This window comes from Acinonyx jubatus, chromosome E2 (assembly GCF_027475565.1).
Source record: "Acinonyx jubatus isolate Ajub_Pintada_27869175 chromosome E2, VMU_Ajub_asm_v1.0, whole genome shotgun sequence".
In the NCBI taxonomy this organism is placed as follows: Eukaryota; Metazoa; Chordata; class Mammalia; order Carnivora; family Felidae; genus Acinonyx; species Acinonyx jubatus.
Window position 1 is genome coordinate 44,568,357 of NC_069396.1, and position 27,061 is coordinate 44,595,417.

Genomic DNA, 27,061 nt, shown 5'->3' on the forward strand with positions numbered 1-27,061 from the left:
GCGCTTCTGAAGAGCCGAGGCCCTTCCCCCGCCCCCTGCGCGCTTGCGCACTCGTGCCGAGATAGGCACTCTAGAAGCCCGACACAGTAGACTTGAGGGCTGGGCGGTCCTCAGAGCCAGTGGCGGCCGGAGTGCGCGGACTGCTTTTCTGAAGGACTGGATTCCGCGGACCCGACTCGGGGTGGGTCCTGGGGCCTCGGGCTACTGTGCGATTCTTACCGAGTGAGGGCTTGCAGTCAGAGACACGAACGGCTTGGGTTTAAATTCGTGCGCCAGTAGCGCCGCTGGGCCGGGTATGTGGGCGCGGCCTGTTCTGCAATGCGAGACCCTGCGGTCCTACTCACCTCGGTCTTCTCTACCACCCAGGCCTGGCTGTAAGAGGGAAGTCGGAGGTGGAGCCCCAGAATAAAGGTCCCCTGCAGAGCGCTGGAACCAGATTCAGGGCTGGCCTGTGGGGACGGAACGACCCCTTGGACCGAAGAAGACGCAGTGGGCCGTCCCAGGCGGTGAGCAGTAGCGACGACCAAGCTATTGGGTACCCAGAGCCGCGAACCCGGACTCGGGTGACCGCAAGCCTTTCCTCGTTTGCCTCTGGTTTCTGTTTGTGCATGCCTGTGGCGATTGGCAAGGGGCAGAGCGGGTGGGTTTTGACGGACTAAGAAAAGCCTGGGGTGTAATGAACACTTCGCTTCCCTAGCCCTGCCAGTCTCCAGAGAAGGCCTTCGAAGTGAAACGAATCGCTGCCGCGCCTCTAAAAGCCAGGTTCTGTGTGAGTTTGTGCTGATTCTTTGTTTCCATGAAATGATTTGATTTTATGGACACTGGGCTTTTTAAATTTTCTTCCCTTGGAATGTGCTGCTTAAGAATGATCTATTCATTGATTTGTGCTTTAAGATTTCCCTACCTAGTTAATGGCAGAGGACCTAATTAATAGATAACACTTCTTAGTGCCCGTCTAATACAGTTCTACGTTTAGTTTAACCATATGCTATATATTCTGATTATGGAAATGCCCCTTTTGGAAGTGAAAGTTCATGCTTTGTTTTCGACTGTGATTTGTTAAGGAGTAGTTCAGGGTTTGTTTAGGTATCTTCAATGATTGATTCCAGAGTAGGGGTGGGAATTTTTTTCCAAGAGACTCCGCCATTGGAGATTTTTGGTAACTGCCAGATGTGGTAGAGATTTGGTAGCATGAGTTTATTTTGCTTATTTTTGACAAATACAAAATGGTATATGTTTAACGCATAAATATATACATGTTTCAGTTTATGTATACATTGTGGAATGGAATGATTACCACCGTCAGACCAACATCCATCACCTCCCATAGTTACTTTTGTGTAAATAACTATGGTGAGTGGTGAGAGAATACTTAAGATCTACTCTTGTGGCAAATTTCAAGCCTATAATACATCATCATTATTTATAGTAACCATGTTGTACATTAGGTCTTCAGAGTTTACTTATGACTGAGAGTTTGTAGCATAAGTTTATTTAGGGCATGTTATTTGATAGACTGGGGTGTATAAGGTATTTAAGAATTTTGAAGCTAGGGGTGCGCCTGGGTGGCTCAGTCGGTTAAGCATGGGACTTCGGCTCAGGTCATGATCTTGCGGTCAGAGAGTTCCAGCCCAGTGGCGGGCTCTGTACTGACACCTCGGAGCCTAGAGCCTGCTTTGGATTCTTTGTCTCTCTCTCTACCCCTCCCCTGCTGGCTCTCTGCCTCTCTCAAAATAAATAAACATTAAAAATATATAAAAAATAAAAGGATTTTGAACCTAGGTTAAGAGAATTTGAATCCTGCCCGCCACTTAAATCTGAGGGAGTTTGAGCAATATTTCTGTGTCTCAATTTCTTCATCCATTAAAACAGAATTATAATAGTATTTATGTCGCAGAGTGGTTTTGAAGATTACCTGAATTAGTACCTGTAAAGCTCTTGGAGGAGTATCCTGCACATTAGAAGACTGCTTAACTAATATTAGCTATTGGTATTAAATGATTGTTAGTCATTCTCTATCAGTTTTCTGTATTCCCAAGAGTAATGAAAATGTGAGCTTAATTAGGATGGATGCTTGCTAGCAGGAAAATGAATCACATGCTCAAATGGACCAAAAGAGGAGTTCTTAACATGAAGTCTTTGGACTGTGTTTATGGGTTTTCAGGCCAACAAAAATCTAAGATTATGTACAGGATTGTTGTATATACTTGTTGGTAATTTGGTGGGGAGGAAGTCTGTCATTTCATGATACTAATCAAAGTTGTATAAGACCCAACAAGGTTGATTCTTACTAGTGTAGAATCGAAGTTTGGGATAACTGGAAATGACTTTTGTTATAATCTTTTATAAAAGTAGCATCCAGCAATATGGAAATGGTTAAGTAACTCACACTCCATCCATTTGATGGGATGTTATACGATACTAAAAATTCTATTTATTAGTAATTTAGTTAGTCATTAGAAAAATATATATGTATATAATGTAACATTGAAAAGTATTTATTCTGAATAAAAATCTTTAAGAAATTAAGTTATATATGTATCTTGAACACTAAGATAACAATTTATAAGATACATTACAAGGGTTTAATAACTAGTGTATTAACTGGAGCCCAGTAGAGTTAAGCTCAAATATTTGAGCAGATGCTATGAAATAAGCATGTTTTCCCCTGTCTTTAGTTTGGAAAAGCATTGTGATCCTTCACAGAAGGATCTCAGGTGTTGACAAAATACAATATTGAAGAATTGGTAGCGTGGAGGCTCATGGTTCATGGGTTCTAGCCCCTCATTGGGCTCTGGACTGACAGTGTAGAGCCTGCTTGGGATTCTCTCTCTCTCTCATTTCCCTGTTTTTACCACTTACATAGGCCAATTTAATCACAAATTTTTAAAAACATTTTATTTTTCTAAGTAATCTCTATATCTAGTGTAGGGTTGGAACCCACAGCCCCGAGATCAAGAGTCACTCACTCTGTGGACTGAGCCAGCCAGACACCCCTAATCACAGTTTTCTTAATGACTATAAGGTATCCCATTCTCCCAAATCATTAAAAAATTATTTTTAGTGAGAATAGCTTTTTATAAATTTTTATTTATTTATTTTTAGCTTTGAAAAATACTTTGTGTGTGTGTGAGAGAGAGAGAGAGAGAGCGTGCATGAGTAGGGGAGGGGCAGAGAGAGGGAGGAGGAGAAAGGAGGCTTTGTGCTGTCAATGCAGAACCCCAAACAAACCATGAGATCATGACCTGAGCCAAAATCAAGAGTCAGACACTTAACCCACTGAGCCACCCAGGCGCTCCAATGAGAATAGCTTTTTAAAACGATATTTCTGATGGAATTAATGCAGGCTTGTGAAATAAAATTATCCATGGTCCCAACATCCAGAAATAATCACTATTAATATTTAGAGCATATTTTCCCAAAATATTTCTACAAGCATGTATTTTTGTGTATGATTTTATTTCTGAATAATGGTATAACCCTAATTAAAAATTTAAAAGAAATCAAGACCTCTAGTTCTTAGTTTAATTTTTTAAAGTTTATTTATTTATTTTGAGAGAGACAGAGACACAGTGCTAGTGAGGGAGGGGCAGAGAGAGAGAGGGAGAGGGAGAATCCCAAGCAGGCTCCCTGCTGTCAGCACAGAGCCCTGTTGTGGAACTTGGTCTCACAAACCGTGAGATCATGACCTGAACCAAAACTAAGAGTTGGGCCCTTAACCGACTGAGCCACCCAGGAGTCCCCCTCTAGTTCTTAGTTTAGAAGAGACATTCAGTGTCCTCATGGATTTTTGAATCATGGATCTATGGGGAAAGGTAAAATCCCAGTAGTCCCCTTCTTGTTTGAGAAATCTTCCAAGCAATTACAATTCTTAAGATAGAAATGGAAATTAAATTGAGAGATTTAATTAAAATTAATTTTAAAATGTCAGAATTGAAATATAGAGATTTTTTCCCCCATCTATTGATATCTGTTTCATACTGATGATTTAAAATAACTAATCATATTGGGGCGCTTGGGTTACTCAGTTGGTTAAGCGTCCGACTTTGGCTCAAGTCATGATCTCATGGTTCGCGAGTTCGAGCCATGTCAGGCCCTGTGCTAACAGCTCAGAGCCTGGAGCCTGCTTTGGATTCTATGTCTCCCTCTCTCTCTGCCCCTCCCTACCTGGTGCTCTGTCTCTCAAAAATAAATAAATGTTAAAAAATAATAAAAATTAAATAAATAAATAAAATAACTAATCATATATTGTTTTGTAAACTGATTTTTTTCTTTCAGTGTATCTTGAAAATACTTTCTATTCCTTAACTGTTTTCTAAAACTTAGCATTTAATGATTACTTTAGTATTCCATTTTATGAATGTTTTATAAATTATTTAAGAAATCAGTTATTGGGTGGTAATGTTCAAACTGCCCGAGCAATTCTTTCAACAGGCTTTCTATGTGCTATTACTTACCCAGCTTTTCACTTCATGATCATTTCAGAGACAAGAACACTTTTTACCAAGTGGGATATAGGTGACACTCTGTGAATTGTTTGGCTGAATTTCTGAAGGATTCTTTACAGTATGAAGTAGACCATAAAATTTAATTTTACCTGCCATTTCTTTCTTGGCCTTTGTCCCCCACATCACTATGGAGAGGAAGGTGATGTTAGGGCTCCAGGAAACTGAGTCTATAGGTTTCTGGAGATTGGGTTATTGATAAGATTGCCCTCTTTTTTTTTTTTTTTTGTCATTTACTAAGACATATGTAAAGTGATGGAGAATCATGTCCTGCATGACTGTGATCTCTATCAGTTAACCATTTGTTTTCTTCCCTTTCCTTTGTTCTTGGGCAGTCAGAAGGGTCTGAGGAATATCACACATATCCCACCTTCATGGGGGGGGTGGGGAGGAGGGGAGGGTTTGTGAGGTATTAGCTTGCCTTATGCTCCCTCATCATATACATGTATGTTTATGTAAGTAGTTTTCCTGCCAAATATACAATTATACTATAAAACTATTTCCTAACCTACCTTCTACCAGCAATTTGTAGTTACCATCTTTCCATTATATCAAATAAGAATTTTACCTTCATTTTTAGTATTTTTTTAATTAAAATGTATTTTACTTTTTTAAAGTTTACTTACTTATTTTTTTAGTAATTTCTACACCCAACATGGGGCTTGAACTCATGACCCTGAGATCAAGAGTTGCATACTCTTCACTGAGCTAACCCGGCACCCTCATTTTTCATGGGTTTTTAGTGCCATTGTGTGAATGCACAATAATTTATTTAACCTGCTAAAAGATATTTAGGTTCTTTCCAGCTTTTTTGGTCCCATTATAAACACTTCCCATACATCATTCTACATCATACCTTAAGTGTCCATTTCCCCACAACTTTAGTAGTAAGTAGTATTATCAATTTTTCAAATCTAGTCCAATTCCTTTAATATGGATTTCCTTAGTTATTAGTTAGTTTTAACAAATGAGTTATTTCTACTTTCTAGAGAATTAGCCATGGTCAGGTTTCACAAGTTCACTTTTCCCCAGCCTGGGTTCCAAGAGAGATGGGTTGATAAATGAGATCATGCAGGTAGTATTGATGATTCTGAACAGATATGTAGTGACTGGTGAGCTCTGAGGGCCTGCGAATGGTAGTTCATCCTCCCCCTGGGAAGGGATCCCAGTGTGCAAGTATAGTTTTGTCATGATAAAGACTGCTAGCATGGGCTATGCAAGTTTTTCTCAAATTGTGACATTTGGACGAGCAACATCAAGTATCACTTGGGAACTTGTTAGAACTGCAAATTCTCAAGCCCAACCCCAAATACCTACTAAATTCCAAACTCTAAGAGTGAGGCCCTGCAAACTGTGTTTTAATAAGCCCTCCAGGGGAATCTGATGCACACAAAGTTTGATTACCAAACTTTGTTGCTCATTATGATAACCTGGCAGAAATTTTATAAAATCTGAGGGGAATTTAAAAATCCTGATTCCCAGGTCACACTCTGTACTAATTAAACAAAAATGAGAGATGTGAGCCAGGCATCAGTATATTTTAAAGACCTGCAGGTAATTCCAGTGTCTAGCAAAGTTTAGGAAATTCTTGTCCATAGTATTTTCTATGTTTAGGTTTAGGGAGCCCAGCCACATTCCTGAGTCTTAGAAAGAAGTTCTGGGTTAGATGATGTAACCACTTCTTGGCTGGGAAGGTGGGAATGGAGGGAAATGGATCTGCTCAGGACAGGCCTAGACAATCCATTCTCAGGTCCAGATCAGCCTCCCTGGGGCAGGAGACTAACTGGAAACACTCCTGCTAAAGTATATGAATATGTGCTTCCATGCAAGAGAGTCTCTGCTCTGTGTCTGTCCTTGTGCAACTGATTTTCCTGTGGATTTGAGGACATCTGTTTGTCTAAACTACATCCTACCTCTTATAACTTGTCTGTGTGTTACTGGGGGGAGAGGGTTGTAGGAAGGGAGTAGTAGTATGACTTTGTAAAATTTGGGAGCTCTGAGGCAATTTTGTTCTTATGGCTTTACCTTCTTCCCCCAGCTCTAGCTTCTATGGACTCAGCTTCTCCAGCAAGTGATCTTTGAGGAAAACTAACCAGTTCTTGCAACTCTAAAATCATGGCTCATGTAAGTTGGTGTTTCTATTTAAAGTACGGTAATTTTTTTCAGGTTATGTGAACATTCTCATTAGATATCCTGAAACTTCTTAATAGAGCCCCACCCAACAGCTTCTTCCTAGTCTTCCATTCTAGCAAGGGATGGAATCAGGCCCCTTCTGTTTGCCTCTCTCTTCTCCATCCATGTCCATGTGTATATTGACCAAATTATTCAGCATCTCCTAAATGTTCAGTCTTTGCCTAGAGCAGAGATAAAATGGAAGTGAAGTCCATAGAGAAAATTGTTTGATCTGCGACTCAGTACTGGAGATCACTTTAGAGCAGCTCCATCTAAAGGAATTATAATATGAGTTACCTATGTAATTTAAAATTGTCTAGTAGTCACATATTAAAAGTATAGAATTAGTGTCGTTTTAAAAATTTTAGAGATATACAAAGAGAGAGCGCACACTAGTTGGGGATAAGGACAGAGGGAGAAAGAGAGAATCTTAAGCAGGTTCTATGCTCAGAGTGGAGCCTGATGTGGGGCTCGATCCCACAACCCTGGGATCATGACTTCAGCTGAAACCAAGAGTTGGACACTCAACTGACTGAGCCACCCAGGCACCCCAAAGAATTAGTGCCTTAAGTGCAGTAGGCAGCATATCATCTCATAAAGAGTATAGAATAATATGCAAGGCACTTATGTCATCTTGAACTTTTTAGTAGTCTCATTAAAAAAAAGTAAAAAGTAACATGTACAGTTAATGTTTTATTTAATTCAGTATATATAGTCAAAATGTTATCATTTAAAGTGTAATCAGTATGGAAATTATATTTTACATTTTTTTCTTTCTAAAGTCTTTAATATCAGGTATGTATTTTATAATTATAGCACATCTAAATTTGGACTAGCCACAATTTAAGTGCTCAATAACTACATGTGTCTAAGTTAGAATACTGGACATTGCAGCTTCAGAGATTTTGTATAACTTAAATTTTAAATATGACTTAATATATTTAAAAGTATAGAAACATATGAATATAATCAGTCTAACACAAATGGACTATTGTTTAGTAAATTAAAAATATTCAGCAAAGTATTTGTTAATAACAAAAAATGCTAATGATACAATGATGAAGAGAGGTCTGGAAGAAATTTTTTATTTTATACAAACTCTACTTTTTAAATTTATTTTTTTATGTTTTTAAGAGAGAGAGAGTGCAAGTGGGGGAGAAGGGCAGAGGGAAGAAAGAGAGAGAGAGAGAGAAAGAATCTTAAGCAGGCTCCATGCTGAGCATGGCTCAAAGCAGGGCTCAACACGGGCTCTATTCTACGACCCTGGCATCTTGACTTGAGTCGAAATCAAGAGTCAGACACTCAAGCCACTCAGGCACCCCCAAACTCTACTTTTTAAAAATAGAAATGTTATGGTTCATTTGAAGGGGAAAAAAATCCATCAATTTTTTTTCTAATCCTTAAAGGAAAAGGAGTTAGAATGAAACACATTTATTGAGAATTTTTTTAGGCCCATTTAAGCCCATTGCAAGCAGTGTTTTTATGATCACTATTCCAGTTAATTGTGAAATTCTGATTAATTTATGTGAACATATCTAGAAGTAAACAAAATTAAGTATCCCACAGTGCTTAATTAAGGGAAGTATCCCCCTTCCCACAGGAAGTTTTGTGTCTAGCAGTGGTTGGCAAACTACAGCTCATGAGCCAGATTCGTCCCTTGGCCTGTTTTTATTTTTATTTTTTAAAATTTTTTAAAATTTCTTTAATGTTTATTTTTGAGCATGAGTAGGGGAAGGGCAGAGGGGAGGGAGACACAGAATCTGAAGCAGTCTCCAGGCTCTGAACTGTCAGCGCAAAGCCTGATGCAGGGCTCAAACACATGAACCACAGGATCATGACCTGAGCCGAAGTCGGACCGACTTAACCGACTGAGCCACCCATGTGCCCCCCTTGGCCTGTTTTCATACAGCCTTTGAGCTAATTATGTTTTGAAGGAATTGTTTAAAAAAAGAAGGGAAAAGGAAAGGATATGGAACAGACCATATGTGGCATGCAAAGCTTAAAATATTGGCCCTTTACAGAAATAAATAATTTTAGAAATAATACATGGGTTTGTCATTTCAGCATTTGGTGATGTTCAGAGATGTGGCTGTAGACTTTTCTCAGGAAGAGTGGGAATGCCTGAACTCATATCAGAGGAATTTGTACAGAGATGTGATATTAGAGAACTATAGCAACTTGGTGTCAGTGGGTAAGCTTATCTGTGTCATATAATTTAGAAATTCATAGGACTGAATTTCACGGCTGTCTTTCTAGAAGCTAGCTGAATATTTTCTTTGTATTTAGGAATAGGCACCTGCAGCCATTAAGCATTTAAATAGCTCCTTCAGCTTCCCCAATAATTTAGTGACCTTTATGTCTTTCTTTGCCTTCTCCGTAATTACTTCTCTTTAATGACAGCTAGATATAAATTCTGAGACACTTCTAGAAAAACCAGTTATCAAAGAAATCTGGTTTCTTACTGCTATACATGGTCTATTATCTGTTACTTCACCTGAATGTGAGTAGGAAGACCAGAGGTATCTGGCTCCGCATATCTATTTAAAAAGCTTATACAACATATGTGTTGCTGGGTTGAATCAACAGTTTATTAAAACTCAAGTGGACCATTGAATTTACCACAACAGACATATTACCCTTTAAGTGATTTATGCGTAAAAATTTAAAATACATGAATTTTGCATTTGATATTGGATGAATATCCTGGCAAGAAACTAATTATTTTCCTCTTAGCAAAAGAACAAAAAATAGCAAAAATATCTAATAAAAGTCCCTAATAAGTATGCATAGCGTGTACTGTGTACTAAACACTCATCCAAACACTTTACATTTATTAAATCAAACCTCACAACAGTCCTTTGGCTAGATACAGTATTTCCTTTTTACAACAGAAAAATAAGGCCATAGTGACCCAGGTAGCAGAGCCAGGATTTGAAAACCAGTGTTCTCAAATCATTATTTCTTCTTTAAAAAAAAAAATCATTCCTTCCTCTTAAGAGACAGAGTTTGTATGAGTTTAAATAAGACAGTGTTCCTACTTCTGTTCTTGTTATTCCTTGTGATCCTGAAGTAACACTATTATGAATGTTTTTTTTCAATCCCATTACTCTATTTCATTCTGCAGGCTTGATCAAATAAATTCTTTGTTACATACCCTTATGTTTTTTTCAAGCAGGGTGTACCATTTCTAAGCCAGATGTGATTACCCTACTAGAGCAAGGGAAAGAACCCTGGATGGTTGTGAGGGATGAGAGAAGAAGAAGGAGCCTAGGTGAGTAAGTGCTAATCAGGCAGAGATACATGGTTATGGCATGGCATGGCCTACCTGTTGGGAAGGAAACGCACACCATAGATACTGGTAATGAAGAAAAGACCTGAAACCTGGGAAGAAAACTTAGATCTCAGCATGAGCCACCAAGGAAATTTCATCTGTACTATGGCTTGCTACTTGTTTCTTCACTTCTATTTCCCTGTCATTTCAGTAGGGGAAAGCTTTCTTCCATAATGACAACCTTTTTTTTAAATAAGGAAAATTTTTTAAATGTTTATTTATTTATTTTGAGACAGTGGGAAAGGGAGAGAGCATGGGCAGGAGAGGGGCAGAGAGACAGGGAGAGTGAAAATCTCAAGCAGGCTCCATGCTTAGCCCTGAGCATGGTGGGTTCCATCTCATGAGTGTGAAATGATGACCTGAGCTGGTATCAAGAGTTGGGTGCTTAATGGAATGAGCCACCCAGGTACCCCTGTAATGACAACCATTTTACCTGTACTTTGGATCTAATTTGTTTCCAATCCATTTTTTGTATATGTATTTCTTCATTGCTCTTTTCATAAAGTTTACATTGTAGTAGGGAAGTCATACAATAAACAAACAAATGGGTTACCAAATATCTTAAGTGATTAAGTATTATGAAGAAAAGTATCTTATGTGGATCCTGAGAAACTTAACAGAAGACCATGGGGGAGGGGAAGGAAAAAAAAAAAAGAGAGGGAGCCAAACCATAAGAGACACTCAAAAACTGAGAACGATCTGAGGGTTGATGGGGGGTGGGAGGGAGGGGAGGGTGGGTGATGGGTATTGAGGAGGGCACCTGTTGGGATGAGCACTGGGTGTTGTATGGAAACCAACTGGACAATAAATTTCATATTAAAAAAAAAGAAAAGTAGGTAGGGTAAGAATATGGAGAATTATGATGGGTGAGTTGGGTAACTTTAAATAGGGTGGTCAGAGAACAGGAAGCAGTTTGAAGAGGCTCTAGCTGGTCAAAGATGGAACTATTTGACTATACACATAACTGCAATATGTTATAATACATAAAATATGCTTAATTCCATACATTCTTAGTGTTACTAATAGTAAATTGTTCACCATTGGAAACTACTAGAGATTTAACTTACTAGAAAATATAAATATAAAGGAAAAGAAGTATTCTGCATTCCTTATAAAAACTGTACCAATAGGTATTAGATGGATGTTTTTCTTAAAAGTATTCAGTGAATAAATGAAAGATGACAGAATTAGAGTATTACCATTTTGGAACCCATAATGAACAACTGAATCTAGGCATTGAACATCAATACTGATAATGTCACAGAAATAGAGAAAATCAGACATACTTCTAATGAAAGGACACAATATCACCTATGAAGTAACTTTGCCAATAAAATTGGTCCTAAGTCTGATCAAGTTTCTAAAGCCAACTACCAATTTATGGGAAGAAGATAGAGGAACATGTTCTACTGCCCCTTAGGAATATAGTCCGCAAAATTAAGAAATGGGAAACACTATGGGGTCAAAACAGTTTCTTCAACAAGTAAATTACAAGGGAAATTGAAAGATTGCAGGAGAACCAACCTGTAGATTAAAAGACTTGTAAAAGACCTGTCAACCAGTTGTATTCTATGGATTTTTTGGGGGGATAAATTTACTATTTTTAAATTACTTAAAATTTTATCTTTGAGACAGTTGGAAGTATGAACACTCATTTTTGATATTCTTAAAGAATTAGTGTCCATTTTTTTAGGTTTGGATAATGGTATTATTAGAAATAAATCCTGTAAGTAGAAAAAATGAACCTATGGTATTTGTGTCAAATAATATGAGAAGAGTGGATTGGGGTGTGCATTGGCCTGGGTTGGTCAGGGGTTGATGGTTGTTCAGGCTGGGTCATAGCTGTATAGACATTTATTAAACTATTCTACTTTCGTGTATGTTAAAGGTGCTCTGCGGTAAACTTTTAAAGTTTTTGGGAAATAAAAAGAAAATGAGAGATGAGACCGTGTTAAAAATATATACAACTCTTTGAAGGAATTCTGCCATAAAAGTAGACACATAGGATACAGGAAATGTCTTCTACGATGTGAGGTATTAGAACATATTAAATGTTGAAGGGAATGATTTCAAAGAAATGAAAATTGATGGAGTAGAAAGATAGATAATATTGTACGGAATAGCCTTCAGTAGAGGGGAAAGAATAGGAGCCAATTTATGAAGAAAACCCATGCTTATGACAATGATACGGACACAGATTGGTTGAATAATGTGAAGGGGAGAATACGTATTTTTCTTTCAGTTGCTTCTGATTCCTTGTTTAAGTAAGCAGTAAGATTATCAGCAGAATGTGAGGATTATTTAGTATTTTATTAGGATTCAGTATGGATTATTTAGTAAGTATTGATTCTCAGAAGTACATTCTGTGGTCATAGGGTTTTAATATTTACAGACTTCTTGATACATTAACCCTGGTGTTAATATAACCAGTACTGCCTCTGTCATAAATATTCTGTATTCCATATTATCTTGTATCAGTAACAACAAAGAAAGGTAATGAAAGACATCATACCTCAGAAAACAAATTAATTCTGTGACCAGGTAACATGATCCTCGTTTTCTTTTTAATTTAAGCTGATGCTCTGCAAAAGGAAAGAACATTTCTCCTTTCATATTGATCTAAGATGGGCTAACACTGTGTTTTCCTATTAGCATTGTTTACTGAAGTTGTTGATTCAGTAGAATCCAAAGTAGTGTTTGGTTTATTAATTTTAAATAGTTAAATATTTTACATATATCTTAAAAATCAAAACATTAAAATTCCTTACCATAGGCCAGTTTTTGGATGTCTAGTTTGGCCTTTGGTTTCATTCTAGGTCCAGCCAATTTTTTCTTGTTTAGATCATATATATATTACATAGGCTATTATTTCTAGTTTCAGTTTAAAGTAGAACAAGAACCTAAAATATTCAGCTTTGTTTTTATAGAAATGATTGTCTTAGTAGCTTGCAAGGATAAGAACTGGCATAAACAAATATGGCTGACTTTTTGTTTACAGACATCATAAGATTACAGTTCAGTGTTCATACTATAGAGTAGTCTCCTAGGTGAGAATTTTCAACGTGCCAGGGTCTTAATCTGGCATGTATTATAACGGGTGGGGGCATATATGAGGTTCACTATATCCACTTTCAGAATTTTTTTTTTTAATGAAAACCTTTAAATTTATAGGATATGTGTGTGTGTGTGTTTGTGTGTTTTAGATTTTATTAAGTAATCTCTATACCTAATGTGGGGCTTGAACTTACAACCCTGAGATAAGTGTTGCATGCTCCAACAACTGAGCCAGCCAGGCACCTCTATAGGATAAATTTTATAACTTGTTCTACTTTGTGGTGTGTGTGTGTGAGAGAATATGGACATTTTGTCTTAAGTTTGTGTATATTTATGTATATTTTGTGTACTGTCTGCTCATCTCCTTTATTCTATTTTTCCATTCCATTGTTTAATGTTTCTTATGTCAATTTGTGTGAGCATTTATGCTCTGAACACTTTCTCATTTTCTTACAAATATTTTGGCTTACTTTTATTTTAACTATGACTTTCCTGTTTTCAAATTTTTTTATGACTTTCCTTTTCCATTGCTGGTTTTTACTTTTTAAATTTATAAGTAAATCCTTTGAAATTACCATTTATAACGTTTGTCATACCTTTATAGCCTCCTACTTATTTACTACTGTTATTTAGCTAATTACTAGTCATTTAATATGTCATTTATATCTTATTTATCTTAATGAAGACTTAAATTGACTTTTTCCTAAAGATTCTTACAAAGTTGCCATAATTTTTTATTGCTTTTTTGGGGTAGGGAGATGGAGACAGAGAGAAGGGGAAGAGGGAAAGTGGGAGAATGGAAGGAACTAAGGGGAGAGGGAGGGAGGAAGACACACAGATTTCATAGTGATACATATATTTTTTAATTTTATGTTTTATTTATCTTTTAGAGAGAGACAGAGTACATGTGGGGGAGGGGCAGAGAGAGAGGGAGACACAAAACCCAAAGCAGACTCCAGGCTCTGAGCTGTCAGCACAGAGCCTGACACAGGGCTCAAACTCACGAACCATGAGATCATTACCTGAACCAAAGTCAGACGCTTAACCTACTAAGCCACCCAGGTGCCCCGATAGTGATATTTTCTATCATCATTTACCTGTCTCTGCTTATATTTTATCTACACTATTTAAATCATTGTTACTTTTTAATGTTTTCGGTAATCCTTTTCTAAGCAAACTTACTGAAACATAAACGTATACCAAAAAAAAAAAAAAAATCCAGAAATCATAAGGAAACAGCTTACTGAATTTTCACGAAGTGATCACACCCATCTGACCGGCAGCAAAATAGAGATTTGCTGGGATATTAGAAGCTCCCTCCTGGGGTGCCTGGCTGGCTCAGTTGGAAGAGCAGGTGACTCTTGATCTCAAGGTCCTGAGTTTGAGCCCCACATTCTGTGTAGAGAGTTCTTAAATAAAAAACTCAAACAAAAAAAAGAGAGAGAGAGAAGTAGCGGCTCCCTCCTAACTCCTTCGAGTCATTCCTCCCCACTGAAATTAACCACTATCCTGACTGTTAGCAACTCCATAGATTAATTTTACTTTTTTTGAAACTTATAAAAATGGAACCATACAGTATATGTTCTTTTATGTCTGGCTTTTTTACTCACCATTATGTTTGTGAGATTGATCCATGTTGTTGCATGTATTTGTATATTATTCATTCTCCTTGGTATACAGTATTGTGTTGTTTCAGTATGTTTTAATTTGCATAGCCATTCTGATGGATTCTTTCCAGTTTGGGCATATTAAAACTAATGTTCCTGTATTCTCAGTTTTTAAAAATACGATTTTCATTTTGAAAAGTAGTGAACTCTTAATTGGAATTTTTTTGAGGAAATACACATTTGAGAAAAACATCTCTTTGCTCAGAATTTTATTAGCATGCTAGTATGGTATAAAACTGTTCTTATGCCTGAAAAATCACGAAAATACTCTCTAGGTAGCATCTAAATGGCATTGGCTTTGAGGACTCTGGGGAGAGTATAGGGAAGGGCATGAAGGAACTAAACAGGCTGTTTGTAACATAGATGTGTGTAGATATATAAACTGAAATAAAGATGAGCTTCTTGTTACCTTGTGAAAACAGGCAAAGTTTACTCATGACTATGCAAGGTAGAAAATCAGATGTAGTGGAGATACCTAAGTGAAAGTAGACAATTGGGAAGATGATCAGATGTGAAGACATCACCATTTTTCATTTATATATTTGACTGAGATAGCTTAGATGTGCTTTTGTTTCCTATCTCTATAGGAAGTAATAAAAAATATTTAATCTGTAATAAGGTATAAGATTAGAGGCAAGGGACCATATGCAATAACTGTTAACCAATTATGAGATTTCATAATTAATAGTTACTATATGCTATGAGTTTGTTATTCAATGATAAATGAAAGGTTGCTTCTGCCCTTGGGAAGGTTTAAGGTAAGAAAATAAAGAGAATTTAAAAATGGGAAAAGTAATGAATATGTAACAACAAAATCAAAAAAGTGTTAAGAAACATGGAACAAGTTACTGGGATAGAAAATAAAGTATATAAATTAGATGAAGTCAGCATGGGTCTGATTTTTTTTTTTTAACATTCATTTTTGAAAGGCAGAGAGAGACAGAGCACAAATGGGAGAGGGGCAGAGAGAGAGGGAGACACAGAAACAGAAACAGGCTCCAGGCTCTGAGCTGTCAGCACAGAGCCCGACGCGGGGCTCAAACTCACGGACCCCGAGATCATGACCTGAGCTGAAGTCGGCCGCCTAACCGACTGAGCCACCCAGGTGCCCCAGAAAGGGTCTGATTTTTAACATGGTATCTAAAGGATGAAAGGAACCCAACTATGTAGAAAATGCAAGTTGAAATTCCTATGAATTTAAATTGTCAGTGAAAAGCTCTAAGAAATGGAAAGATTGTGACATATTCTAGGAACTGAAAGGAGGCTAGTGGGATAGGAATATAGGGAGCAAACCAGGCAGTGGCTTGAGATGATATGGTAAACAAAGGCCATGTTATTCATGGTAAGATGTTTGTGCATTATTCTAATTAAAAAGTAATCGTTAAAAAATTTAAAGATTCTCAAACTTTGATGAGGTTTTTTAGCTCGTTTACTTGAAATTGAGCTTTATTTTCTATTATAAAGTTTTTTTATATGCTTGTTTGCTTTTTCTAGAATAAGAAGATAGCATGTATTTATCTTGTTTTCTTTCAGATTTAGAAGCCAGATATGACACTAAAAAGTTATTTCAAGAAAAGGATATTTGTGAAATGAATTTATCTCAGTGGGAGATAATGGGAAGAATTAGAAGTTGTGGCCTTGAAAACTCCTTTATCAGAAAAGATTATAAATATGAGAAGTTTGAGGGACAAGAACACCTTCAAGAGGGATATTTCCGGCAAGTGAAAAAAACCACCTCTGAAAAAATGCCCACTTACAGAAAACTCACTTCTCTTACTCTGTATCAGAGTATCCATAATAGAGAGAAACCCTATGAATGTGGGGATTGCGGGAAGGCCTTTAGAGTACGCCAACAACTTACTTTCCATCAGAGAATTCACACTGGCGAAAAACCCTATGAATGTAAAGAATGTGGAAAAGCCTTTAGACAGTGTGCCCACCTTAGTCGACATCAGAGAATTCATACTTCTGACAAACTCCTTGAATGTAAAAAATGTGGAAAGATCTTTACATGTGGTGCAGATCTTCGAGTACATCAGAGAACTCATATTGGTGAGAAGCCCTATGAATGTAAGGAATGTGGGAAGGCCTTTAGAGTAAGAGGACAACTTAATCTTCATCAAAGGATTCATACTGGTGAGAAACCCTATGAATGTAAGGAATGTGGGAAGACCTTTAGACAGTATGCACACCTTACACGACATCAGAGACTTAATATTGCTGAGAAGTGTTATGAATGTAAGGACTGTGGGCAGGCTTTTTTGTGTAGTACAGGCCTTAGAGTACATCACAAACTTCATACTGGTGAAAAACCCTATGAATGTAAGGAATGTGGAAAGGCCTTCAGGGTGCGGCAACAACTCACTCTCCATCAGAGAATTCATACTGGTGAGAAACCCTATGATTGTAAAGAATGTGGAAAGACTTTTAGTCGTGGCTATCATCTCACTCTCCATCAGAGAATTCATACTGGTGAGAAACCTTACGAATGTAAGGAATGTCGGAAGTTCTTCCGTCGTTACTCAGAACTTATTTCACATCAGGGTATTCATATTGGAGAGAAACCCTATGATTGTAAGGAATGTGGGAAGACCTTTAGACTGTTCTCACAACTTACCCAACATCAGAGTATTCATTTTGGTGAGAAACCTTATAAATGTAAGGAATGTGAGAAGACTTTTAGACTGCTATCACAACTTACTCAACATCAGAGTATTCATACTGGTGAGAAACCCTATGACTGTAAGGAATGTGGAAAGGCCTTTAGACTTCATTCATCACTTATTCAACATCAGAGAATTCATTCTGGTGAAAAACCATACAAATGTAAGGAATGTAAAAAGGCATTTAGACAACATTCACATCTTACTTACCATCAGCGAATTCATAATGTAACTAAATAATTTAGGAAAGCCTTCCACTGTGAATTTTGTGTTAAGGGGCATTAGAAAATAAATTTTAGGGGAAAAGTTTTTGAATATAGGAATCCCTTTTGCTTCGTGCTTACAGCTAACCTAAATAGGTTTTCTTTGAAGGAAAGGATAAATTTCATGAATTTTTAGAAGCCTTTACTCATCATTAAAAACTATGTTAAACTTTGGGAAATGTGTTCTAGAAAGAAACTCTTTTTTAAAGGAGTGAATATAGAAGAGCTTTTAATCTTACCTATCATCGCCTCTATTTTTCCCATCTGTATAATATATCTATGAAGGTTGCTAGGGCACTATCTCATTCCAAAAACTGATAATTGAAAGGAAAATCATTTAGCCTGCATTTCCTGTTGAACTGTATTTTAGAGTAACTAGAAGTTGATGAGCTAAAGTTCTTTATTGAGAATTTTGCAGCACATAATGAAATAATGGATCTAGGCACAATTCTCAGTGGAGGTTAAGACCAGTAGATACCCATTGATGAATTTTAATCTCAAAATAGGACAAAACATTTTGTGCCCCCTAATAAGTTACAGTAAGACATACACATGTTGCCAAAAAAATATTGAACTAAATCTAAGCATCAAGATCTAACTCCCAGTTTAGGGAAGAATCACAGAACAGAAAGAAGAACATGACACAAGAAGAAGCAATGAAACAAATTTAAAATGTGGGTAATTCCACAAGAGAAATGACCTGCCTTCAAATTCAATAAAATAGCATTGAAAAAAGGGAGGTGGAACTCTTAAATATTAAGAGTCTGAAGAAATGTATATCAATCAAATGCAGTGAACTAGATCACAAGTTGAACAAATATGTAAAAAGGACATTTTTATGACAGTTGGGGAAATGGGAATATTGACAGATAATACTAAGAAATTATGTTTTTGTTAGGTAGCATCGTAGTTATATAAAAATGTTAGAGATAAGTTTATACACATAAGATGGTATGATGTCTGGAACTTTTTAAAAGTGCTCATGCAGGGCACCTGGGTGGCTCAGTCGGTTGAGCAACTGACTTTGGCTCAGGTCATGATCTCACAGTTTGTGAGTTCGAGCCCGATGTCGGGCTCTTTGCTGACAGCTCGGAGCCTGGAGCCTGCTTTGGATTCTGTGTCTCCCTCTCTCTCTGCTCCTCCTCTGCTCGTGCTCTGTCTCTCAATAATAAATAAATGTTAAAAAAAATTTTAAAAAAAGTGCTCATGCAAAAGAAAAGGATAAGCTTGTTAAAGTGATGGTAAGATAAGTCTTGAGTACATAGTTTTTATTTTGTTCTTGCTATTTTCTTTACTTTTATGTATTTGAATTTTTCCATAATATTATTTTAAAGATAAAATTAGCTCTGGAATTTTAACCAAATTGAAGTAAATGATTTTTTTAAATGACTGCATATCAAAATTTCTGGGTGTTGTCAAAGTTCTGCACATTGGGATATTAAATATGCTATACTGTATTTGGGAAATACAGATGGAAGATCCAAATTTTATCTAGTTCACCTATTGCTACCTCTGTTACCATGCCTGTCCCACAGTACTTCATATGTTTAAAGAATGAGTTTAAAAAGCAGTTACTAGAACTAAATGTGGAAATTAATGGACTAGACCTTCATTGTCAAATAAGATAGTTGCCAGCAACATGTTGAGCACTCAAAATTGAGCACTTGAATTGTGGCTAGTTCAAATTAAAATGGTGTTAGGTGTAAAATACACATGAGGTTTTGAAGATTTCGTTTTTAAAAGAATGTAATGTATATTGTTTCTCACAGTGTTTCTCTGCTGGGATATTCAGTGGGATATTCAGAACCCAATTTAAGTGTCTTTCTGCTTCCAAGTGGCATGTTTGCATACTGAGGTCTTGGTTCTACCCTGAATCATCCTTTGTTTTCCTCCCCTTCATGAAGGTAGCCCGTGTTTATAGCTGAATAGTTTTCTAAGACTGTTTTTAGCCTGTAGATGTCTTGGGATCCCAAGGCCCTTTCACTTTGTACTATTTCTGTCCCATTAGGTTCAAGCTTGCAGCGCTTCAAGTAGTACCATTGTCTTAAAAAACGTATTTTCTTTTTTTTTTTTTTTAATTTTAAAAAATTATTATTTTGAGAGCGTGCACACAAGCAGGGGACGGGCAGAGAGAGAAGGAGAGAGAATAACAAGCACGCTCTGTGCTATCAGCATGGAGACCATCACCAGGCTCCATCTCAACACTAAGATCATGACCTGAGCTGAAATCAAGATGTGGTGTTGATCTTCAACTGAGCCACCCAGGCACCCCTAAAAACTGTATTTTCTATGAATTTTATTAGGGTTCACTCAAAGAATCAACAGGCTCTTCTCTATTAGGTTCCCTAGGAGGCTGCTGTAGAAAAATGAGTTTGAAATTGTTAGAAGCCCTAGTATTTCACAGGAAAGATAAAAGTTGGGTTCATCATTATTTGGAGGCTATATTTTCAGGACAGCACTATATATTTGATTCCCACCCCCACCCCAGGCCCATTATAACTTTGAAAACCCTTTGCTCTCTGGAAACACTGCCATGGAACCCTCTATGTTTCCTTGAGATTTATTTGAAATATGCAGCAATTGATAGGAGTAAAATGTGATTTTTCTCTTTTGCTATGTTATGATGGATTACATTTATGAATTTTCAAATATCGATCAAGACTTACATCACTGGAATAAGCTCCATTTGTTTTTAGTGTACATTTTGTATGTAGTACATAAATACATTGCTGGATTTGCTGAGATTGCTATGATGTGCTAATATTTTGAGGATTTTTTTTTTTTTTTTAGGATCTTTGTATCTATATTCATGAGGAATACTAGTTTGTAGTTTTCTTGTATTCTACTGTCTTTGCCTCATTTTGTTATCAAGGTGATTATGGCCTCATAAAATGAGTTTCACAGAATTGCTTCCTTTCCATTTCTGGTAGAGGTAGTGTTGAATTGTTAATTATTCTTCAAATGTTTGGTAGGATTCCCAGTGAAGCCATTTGGGCCTTGAAATTCATGTGTCCACATCCTAACCCCCAATATAATGACATTAGGAAGTGGAGCCTTTTGGAGGAAATTAAGTTACAATGGTGGATCCCTCCTGATTGAGATTAGTCCCCTTGTAAAAGGGATCCCAGAGAGCTCTCTTACATTTTTGTGCCATCTGAGGATACAAGAAAATGGCAGTCTTTACTCTGGAAGACAGTTCTTGCCAGAAACTAACCATGCTGGCACACTGATGTCGACTTCAGCCTCAAGGATTGTGAGAAATAAATTGCTGTTGTTTATAAACCACCCCATCTATTGTACTGTGTTATAGCAGACTGAAATGAATGAGACAGATATTGGTACCAGAAGTGGGGTGCTAATGTAACAAATAGCTAAAAATGTAGAAGTGGCTTTGGAATTGAGTAATAGGTAAAAGCTGGAAGAGTTTTTAGATGCATGCAAAAAATAAAGACATTAATGGTGATTTTGGTGATATCAGAAAAGAGCTGAAGAGAAAACTTCAACCTTAGAGAATACATTATCGACAGAATGTTCATAGAAATGAATGGTAAAGGCAGTACAGATGAAGTCTCAGGTGGAAGTGAGGAACATATTGGAAACCGGAGGAAGGCAGTTATTTTATAAAGTGACAAAGAACTTGGTGAAATTGCATTCCATTCTAGTGTTTTGTGGAAAGTAGAACTTGTAAACAATAATGAAGTTGAAGGTGTGGCTTGGCTCCTGGCTGATTATAAAAAAATGCAAGTAGAGAGAAATTACTTAACAATGGAATTTTTCAAACGAGATTTGGGAAATTCTCAGCTGAATAGTTAAGTAATGTTAAAGTGAGAGTATTGATTGGGAAAGAATGGGATCCTGTAAGATGGTATGGGGACAAGTGGGAAGGCTCTGACGTAGCTGTGACATTGAGCTCCTATATTCTGAGTCTTCTTCCCAGTAGAAGCAGCCTCATCAGCAGAGGTGGCCTTTCCATCCCTAGTGGCAGTGGCATCCCCACCCACAGTGACATCAGCCTTTCCATGTCCATCTGATGGAATTAACTATGCATTGCATGAGGAAACTAATGACCTCCCTTGAGGTAGTGGCCATGCAAGACAATGCTACTTCTCAGAAACCCCCATAACCACCCCCTTTTGTTTCTAGACCCATCACTAGACTCTGTCCCAGCAGGCTCCTAAAAGTGCAGTGCAAAGTGTGACCCATGAGGAGGGGTGCTACAGTCCAAAAGAACTACCTGAGTTTTCTAACTTAGAAATCCAGGGAACAAGTGTGGAAATGGATACTAAGTGTGTGGCATTGTAGTGGAAGGAACATGATTGGAAATTTGGACAATGAAATCTGGGAGAGAGGTAGGTGGGTAGACCTCTCTGAATTAGGGCAAAAAAATTGAAGATACCTGTGTCCCATATAAATGAGTGACCTCAGCAAAGGAGGATTTTAATAATCAAGTGGACAGGATAGCCCATTCTGTGGTTAATAGTTTCTTTCCCCAGCCACCCTGGTTCAATGGACCCATGAACAAAGTGGCCATGATGGCAGGGATGAAGGTAATGCATGTGATCAGCAACATGGACTTCCACTCACCAAGGCTGACCTGGCTATGACCATTGCTGAGTGCTCAATCTGCCAGAAGCAGAGACAATACTGAGCCCCCCAACATAACACTATTCCTTGAGGTGTTCAGCTAGCTACTGGAAGCAGGTTGGTTACCTTTGATCACTTCCATCATAGAAGAGGCAGCGTTTTGACCTTACTGGACTAGAAACTTAACTCTGGATATGGATTTACTTTCCCTGCATGCCAAGCTTCTGATAAAACTACCATCCATGGACTTAGAGAATGCCTTATCCACTGTCATAGTATTCCTCCTGGCATTACTTCTCATCAGTTACTACTAATTTGATGATAGACTGGTGCTTGGCATGTAATTTTTATATCATCCTGACTTGTGAAGGGGAATAATTAACTGAGGCTGGAAAATTTTTCAATTTTTACACTCTTATTTATTGAATAATTTCTTCCCTTATCATCGTGTCCTGTTGTCTGCTTCTGAAATACGTGTGTGTGTGTGTGCGTGTGTATGTATATGTATAATATATATTTATATACATGTAAATATAGCATTGCAGAGACAGGAAAATGGCATAGAATATCCATTATAATTTTTTTATTGTTGCTGTTTTAATGTCCTTTAATATATATTAGTATTGTATCCTTCTAAACATTTTTACCTTTGCTCTTTATAAATAACTTTCTATAAAAATTGAGAAAATATACAGAAACATAATGAAAAAAAATCAAGATCACTTCTATTTTCCTTTCTACCAAAGAAAATCCGTTAAGCTGCAAGGTGTTATACTGTATCCTATTCAGACAGGGTACTTAAAAAGGAAAATAAAAATTGAAATCTTTACAATATTAGATCTTCCATGCATTAAAACTAATTTAACTCTGTTAGCATAGAGCTGTCAGCACAGAGCCTGATGTGGGGCTCAAACTCAGGAACTGTGAGATCACGACCTGAGCCAGAGTCGGATACTTAACCAACTGAGCCACCCAGGCGCCTCTAGTCGTTACACTTTTAGATAAAGAGCTTACAAATTCCTTGCTTTGTTCAATCATAGATGCATTATACATTTTGTTGATTTCATGACTGGAAATGTTTTGTTACAGTCTCTAATCATTATTGATATATAAGAAAGCTATTGATTTTTGTATGAAGATTGCAACCTTGTCACCTTATTTCTGTCGTTTGGTTATTTTGTCTTTTTGTTGGATTATAGCTTCCAGGAATACATTCAGAGAAGGTTTCTTAAATGCCTAATTTATTTCATTGATGCTTAAATGAGAGTTTGGCACAGTCTGGAAATTGGTACGAATTGTTTTTCTCTCTGAATTTGATGATTTACTCCATTGTCTTCCTACATGAATATAATCTGTGAAAGTATAATGTTAATGTATTTCTTATTCTTATGTATGTAAACTGTTTTTTAAATCTTTCTTGAAACTTTCAGTATTTTTTAAAACTTATTTTTGGTATTTCAGGTATTACTATTTTACTTAATTTTTTCAAAGCCATCACTTTTAGAACCAGTTATTTTATTTACCATTTTAAAGGAAAGAAAACACTGAATTAAACTATGCTATGTCACTGATATTAAGATGCATTCTGGTCTCACAGATGTTAAAATCAAAATGTGTACCAGAATTAATGATAATTGGAATTTTATTAACTTGCTAGGGCTCTCTCAAATTGAGTAGTTAACATCCTTCTTGGTTTTGAGGTTACTTTCATTGATTACTAGTTCAAACATTACCTCTCCTCAATTATTTCTATTATCTTCTGGGGCTTCTTTTAAATGGATGGTGGAATTTCTACTTCAATCTTTTATGTCAAGTTTTATTCTAATACTTTGCATCACTTTGTTACATTTGGTTCCTCTGACCTGTATAGCAATGAAATCTGGCTTCCTAATTCACAATTCAGCTGTATGCATTCTGTTTTTCAGTCCATTAAGGTTTTTTTTTTAACTTTTTTACTTGAAAATAATTATAGGTACACAGGAATCTACAGAAATGGTACATTTCACCAAGTTTCCATCAGTGGTCACATCTTACATAAAGTACAATATCAAAACATGGAATTTGACATTAATATGACATATATATGTAGTTACATGTCATCATGAGTATAAGTATAGATTCGTGTAATCACTACTGCACTAACGATACAGAACTATTCCAATACAAAGATCTCTCTTATGCTGCCTCTTTATAATCACACCTGCACTTCACCTACCATCACTAATCCCTGGAAACCATTAATCTGTTTTAGATCTCTATAATTTTTTGTTGAAGTTGCATAAATAGAATCATACAGTATGTGACCTTTTGAGACTGGCTTTCAGAACTCAATGTTTTTGAGATCTAAGTTGTCACATCTATCAATAGTTTGTTCCTTTTTAAATGCTGATAGCTCAGAGCCTGGAGTCTGCTTTGGATTCTGTGTCTCTGTCTCTCTCTGCCCCTCTCCAGCTCACGCTGTCCCTCTCACTGCCTCTCAAAAATAAATAAACATTTAAACATTTTTTAAAAAAAGAATGAAATCTTGCCATTTGCAACAACGATGAAACAAGTGTATTATGCTAAGCAAAACAAGTCAGAGAAAGACAAATATGATTTCACTCATATGTGGAATTTAAAAAACAAAACAGGTGAACACAGGGAGGGGAAAAAAGGTAAAAAGAGAGAGGGAAGTAAACCATAAGAGACTTTAAAATACAGAGAACAAACAGGTTTGCCGGGGTGGGAGGGTGGGCTAAATAGGTGATGAGCATTAAGGAGAGCACTTGTTGGGATGAGCACTAGGTGTTACAGAGAAGTGATGAATCACTGGGTTCTACTCCTGAAACCAATACTACACTGTATGTTAACTAATTTTAAATAAATTTAAGGGACGGCTAGGTGGCTCAGTCAGTTAAGCGTCTGACTTCAGCTCAGGTCACGATCTCGTGATTTGTGAGTTCAAGCCCCGTATAGGGCTCTGTGCTGACAACTCAGAGCCTGGAACCTGCTTCAGGTTCTGTGTCTCCCTTTCTCTGTCTCTGCCCCTCCCCGCCCACACTCCATCAGCCTCTGTCTCTCTCAAAAATAAACATTAAAAAGTATTTTTAATAAATTTTTAAAATACTACTGTTAATACAAAAACTATAGGCTAATATTCCTGAAGAATATAGATGCAAATATTCTTAGCAAAATATTAACAAACGAAATTCAACAGCACGTTGAAAGGATCATACACCACTATCAAGTGGGATTTCTCCTTGGGATGCAAGAATGGATGAGCCTAAATGTCCATCAACTGATGAATGGATAAAGAAATTATGGTTTATATATACAATGGAATACTATTTGGCAATGAGAAAGAATGAAATATGGCCTTTTGTAGCAACGTGGATGGAACTGGAGAGTGTTATGCTAAGTGAAATAAGTCATACAGAGAAAGACAGATACCATATGTTTTCACTCTTATGTGGATCCTGAGAAACTTAACAGAAGACCATGGGGAAGGGGGAAAAAAAAAAGGGAGGGAGCCAAACCATAAGAGACTCTTAAAAACTGAGAATAAACTGAGGGTTGATGGGGGGTGGGAGGGAGGGGAAAGTGGATGATGGGCACTGAGGAGGGCACGTGTTGGGATGAGCACTGGGTGTTGTATGGAAACCAATTTGACAATAAATTTCATATAAAAATTAAACGTTTTAAAAAATTACAAAAAAAGAATGGATTAACTTGCAAATCAATAAATGTGTTATACCACATTAATTGAATGAAGGTTAAAAATATGATCACCTTATATGAAGAAAAAGTGATAAAGTTTAACATCCTTTCATATTGAGAACTTAAAAAAAACTGGGTATGAAAGAAATATATATCAAAATAATAAAGGCCATATTTGACAAACTCACAGCTAACATCCTATTTAACACTGAAAGGCTGAATGTTTTCCCTCTAAGATCAAGAACAAAACAGAGTGCCCATGCTCACCACCTATTCATATAGTACTGGAAGTTCTAGCCAGACTCATCAATACAATAAATAAAATAAAATAAAAAATAAAATAAAATATACAATACAATACAATAAAAAATAAAATACATCCTAATCAGAAAGTAAAACTGTCTCTGTTTGTTAATGACATGACCTTACATATAGAAAATCCTAAAGATGCCACCATAAAACTGTTAGAACTAACACACAAGTTGAGTAAAGTTAACAGGATATAAAATCAACATACAAAAATCAGTTATGTTTCTATATACTAACACTGAACTCTCTGAAAAAGAAATAAAACAATCCCATTGAAAATAGCATAGGGGCGCCTGGGTGGCTCCATTGGTTAAGCATCCATCTCTTGATTTTGGCTCAGGTCATGATTTCATGGTTTGTGAGTTCAAGCCCCGCATTGGGCTTCACTTGATAGGGCAGAGCCTGCTTGGGTTTCTCTCTCTCCCTCTCTCTCTCTGCCCCTCTCCTGCTTGCTGTCTCTCAAAATAAATAAATAAATTTAAAAATTACAAAAAAAATAGCCTAAAAAATAATAAAATACTCAGGAATAAATTTTACCAAGGAAGTAAAAGATCTGTACACTGAAAACTATTAAACACTGATGAAAGAAATTGAAGAAGACACAAATTAATGAAAAGGTATTCTGTATTTATGGATCAGAAGAATAATATTGTTAAAATGTTCATACTACCAAAGCCATGTGCAGATTCAATGCAATATCTATCAAAATTCCACTGACATTTCTCACAGAAATAGAAAAAACAATCCTAAAATAATTATGAAACCACAAAAGACCCTGGATATCCAAATGCCATCTTGAGAAAGAACAAAGATGGAG

At 36.7% G+C, this 27,061-nt stretch overlaps 1 protein-coding gene across 3 annotated transcripts in view; it reads left to right on the forward strand.

The window, feature by feature from the left end:
* The window catches only part of LOC106974722 (zinc finger protein 345), a 171,767-nt gene continuing 144,706 nt past the window's right edge, over positions 1-27,061 (forward strand). The window contains exons 1-7 of one of the 3 annotated variants that reach the window (XM_027044703.2): positions 28-181; positions 367-506; positions 698-769; positions 6,544-6,629; positions 8,742-8,868; positions 9,853-9,948; positions 16,263-26,283. In XM_027044703.2, the coding sequence (XP_026900504.2) occupies positions 6,621-6,629; positions 8,742-8,868; positions 9,853-9,948; positions 16,263-17,632 (1,602 nt within the window). In that variant the 5' untranslated portion in view covers positions 28-181; positions 367-506; positions 698-769; positions 6,544-6,620 and the 3' untranslated portion in view covers positions 17,633-26,283. Of the gene's footprint in view, positions 182-366; positions 507-697; positions 770-6,543; positions 6,630-8,741; positions 8,869-9,849; positions 9,949-16,262; positions 26,284-27,061 lie in introns of those variants that run through there. The other 2 variants (XM_053210210.1, XM_053210217.1) reach the window with 2 other exon arrangements.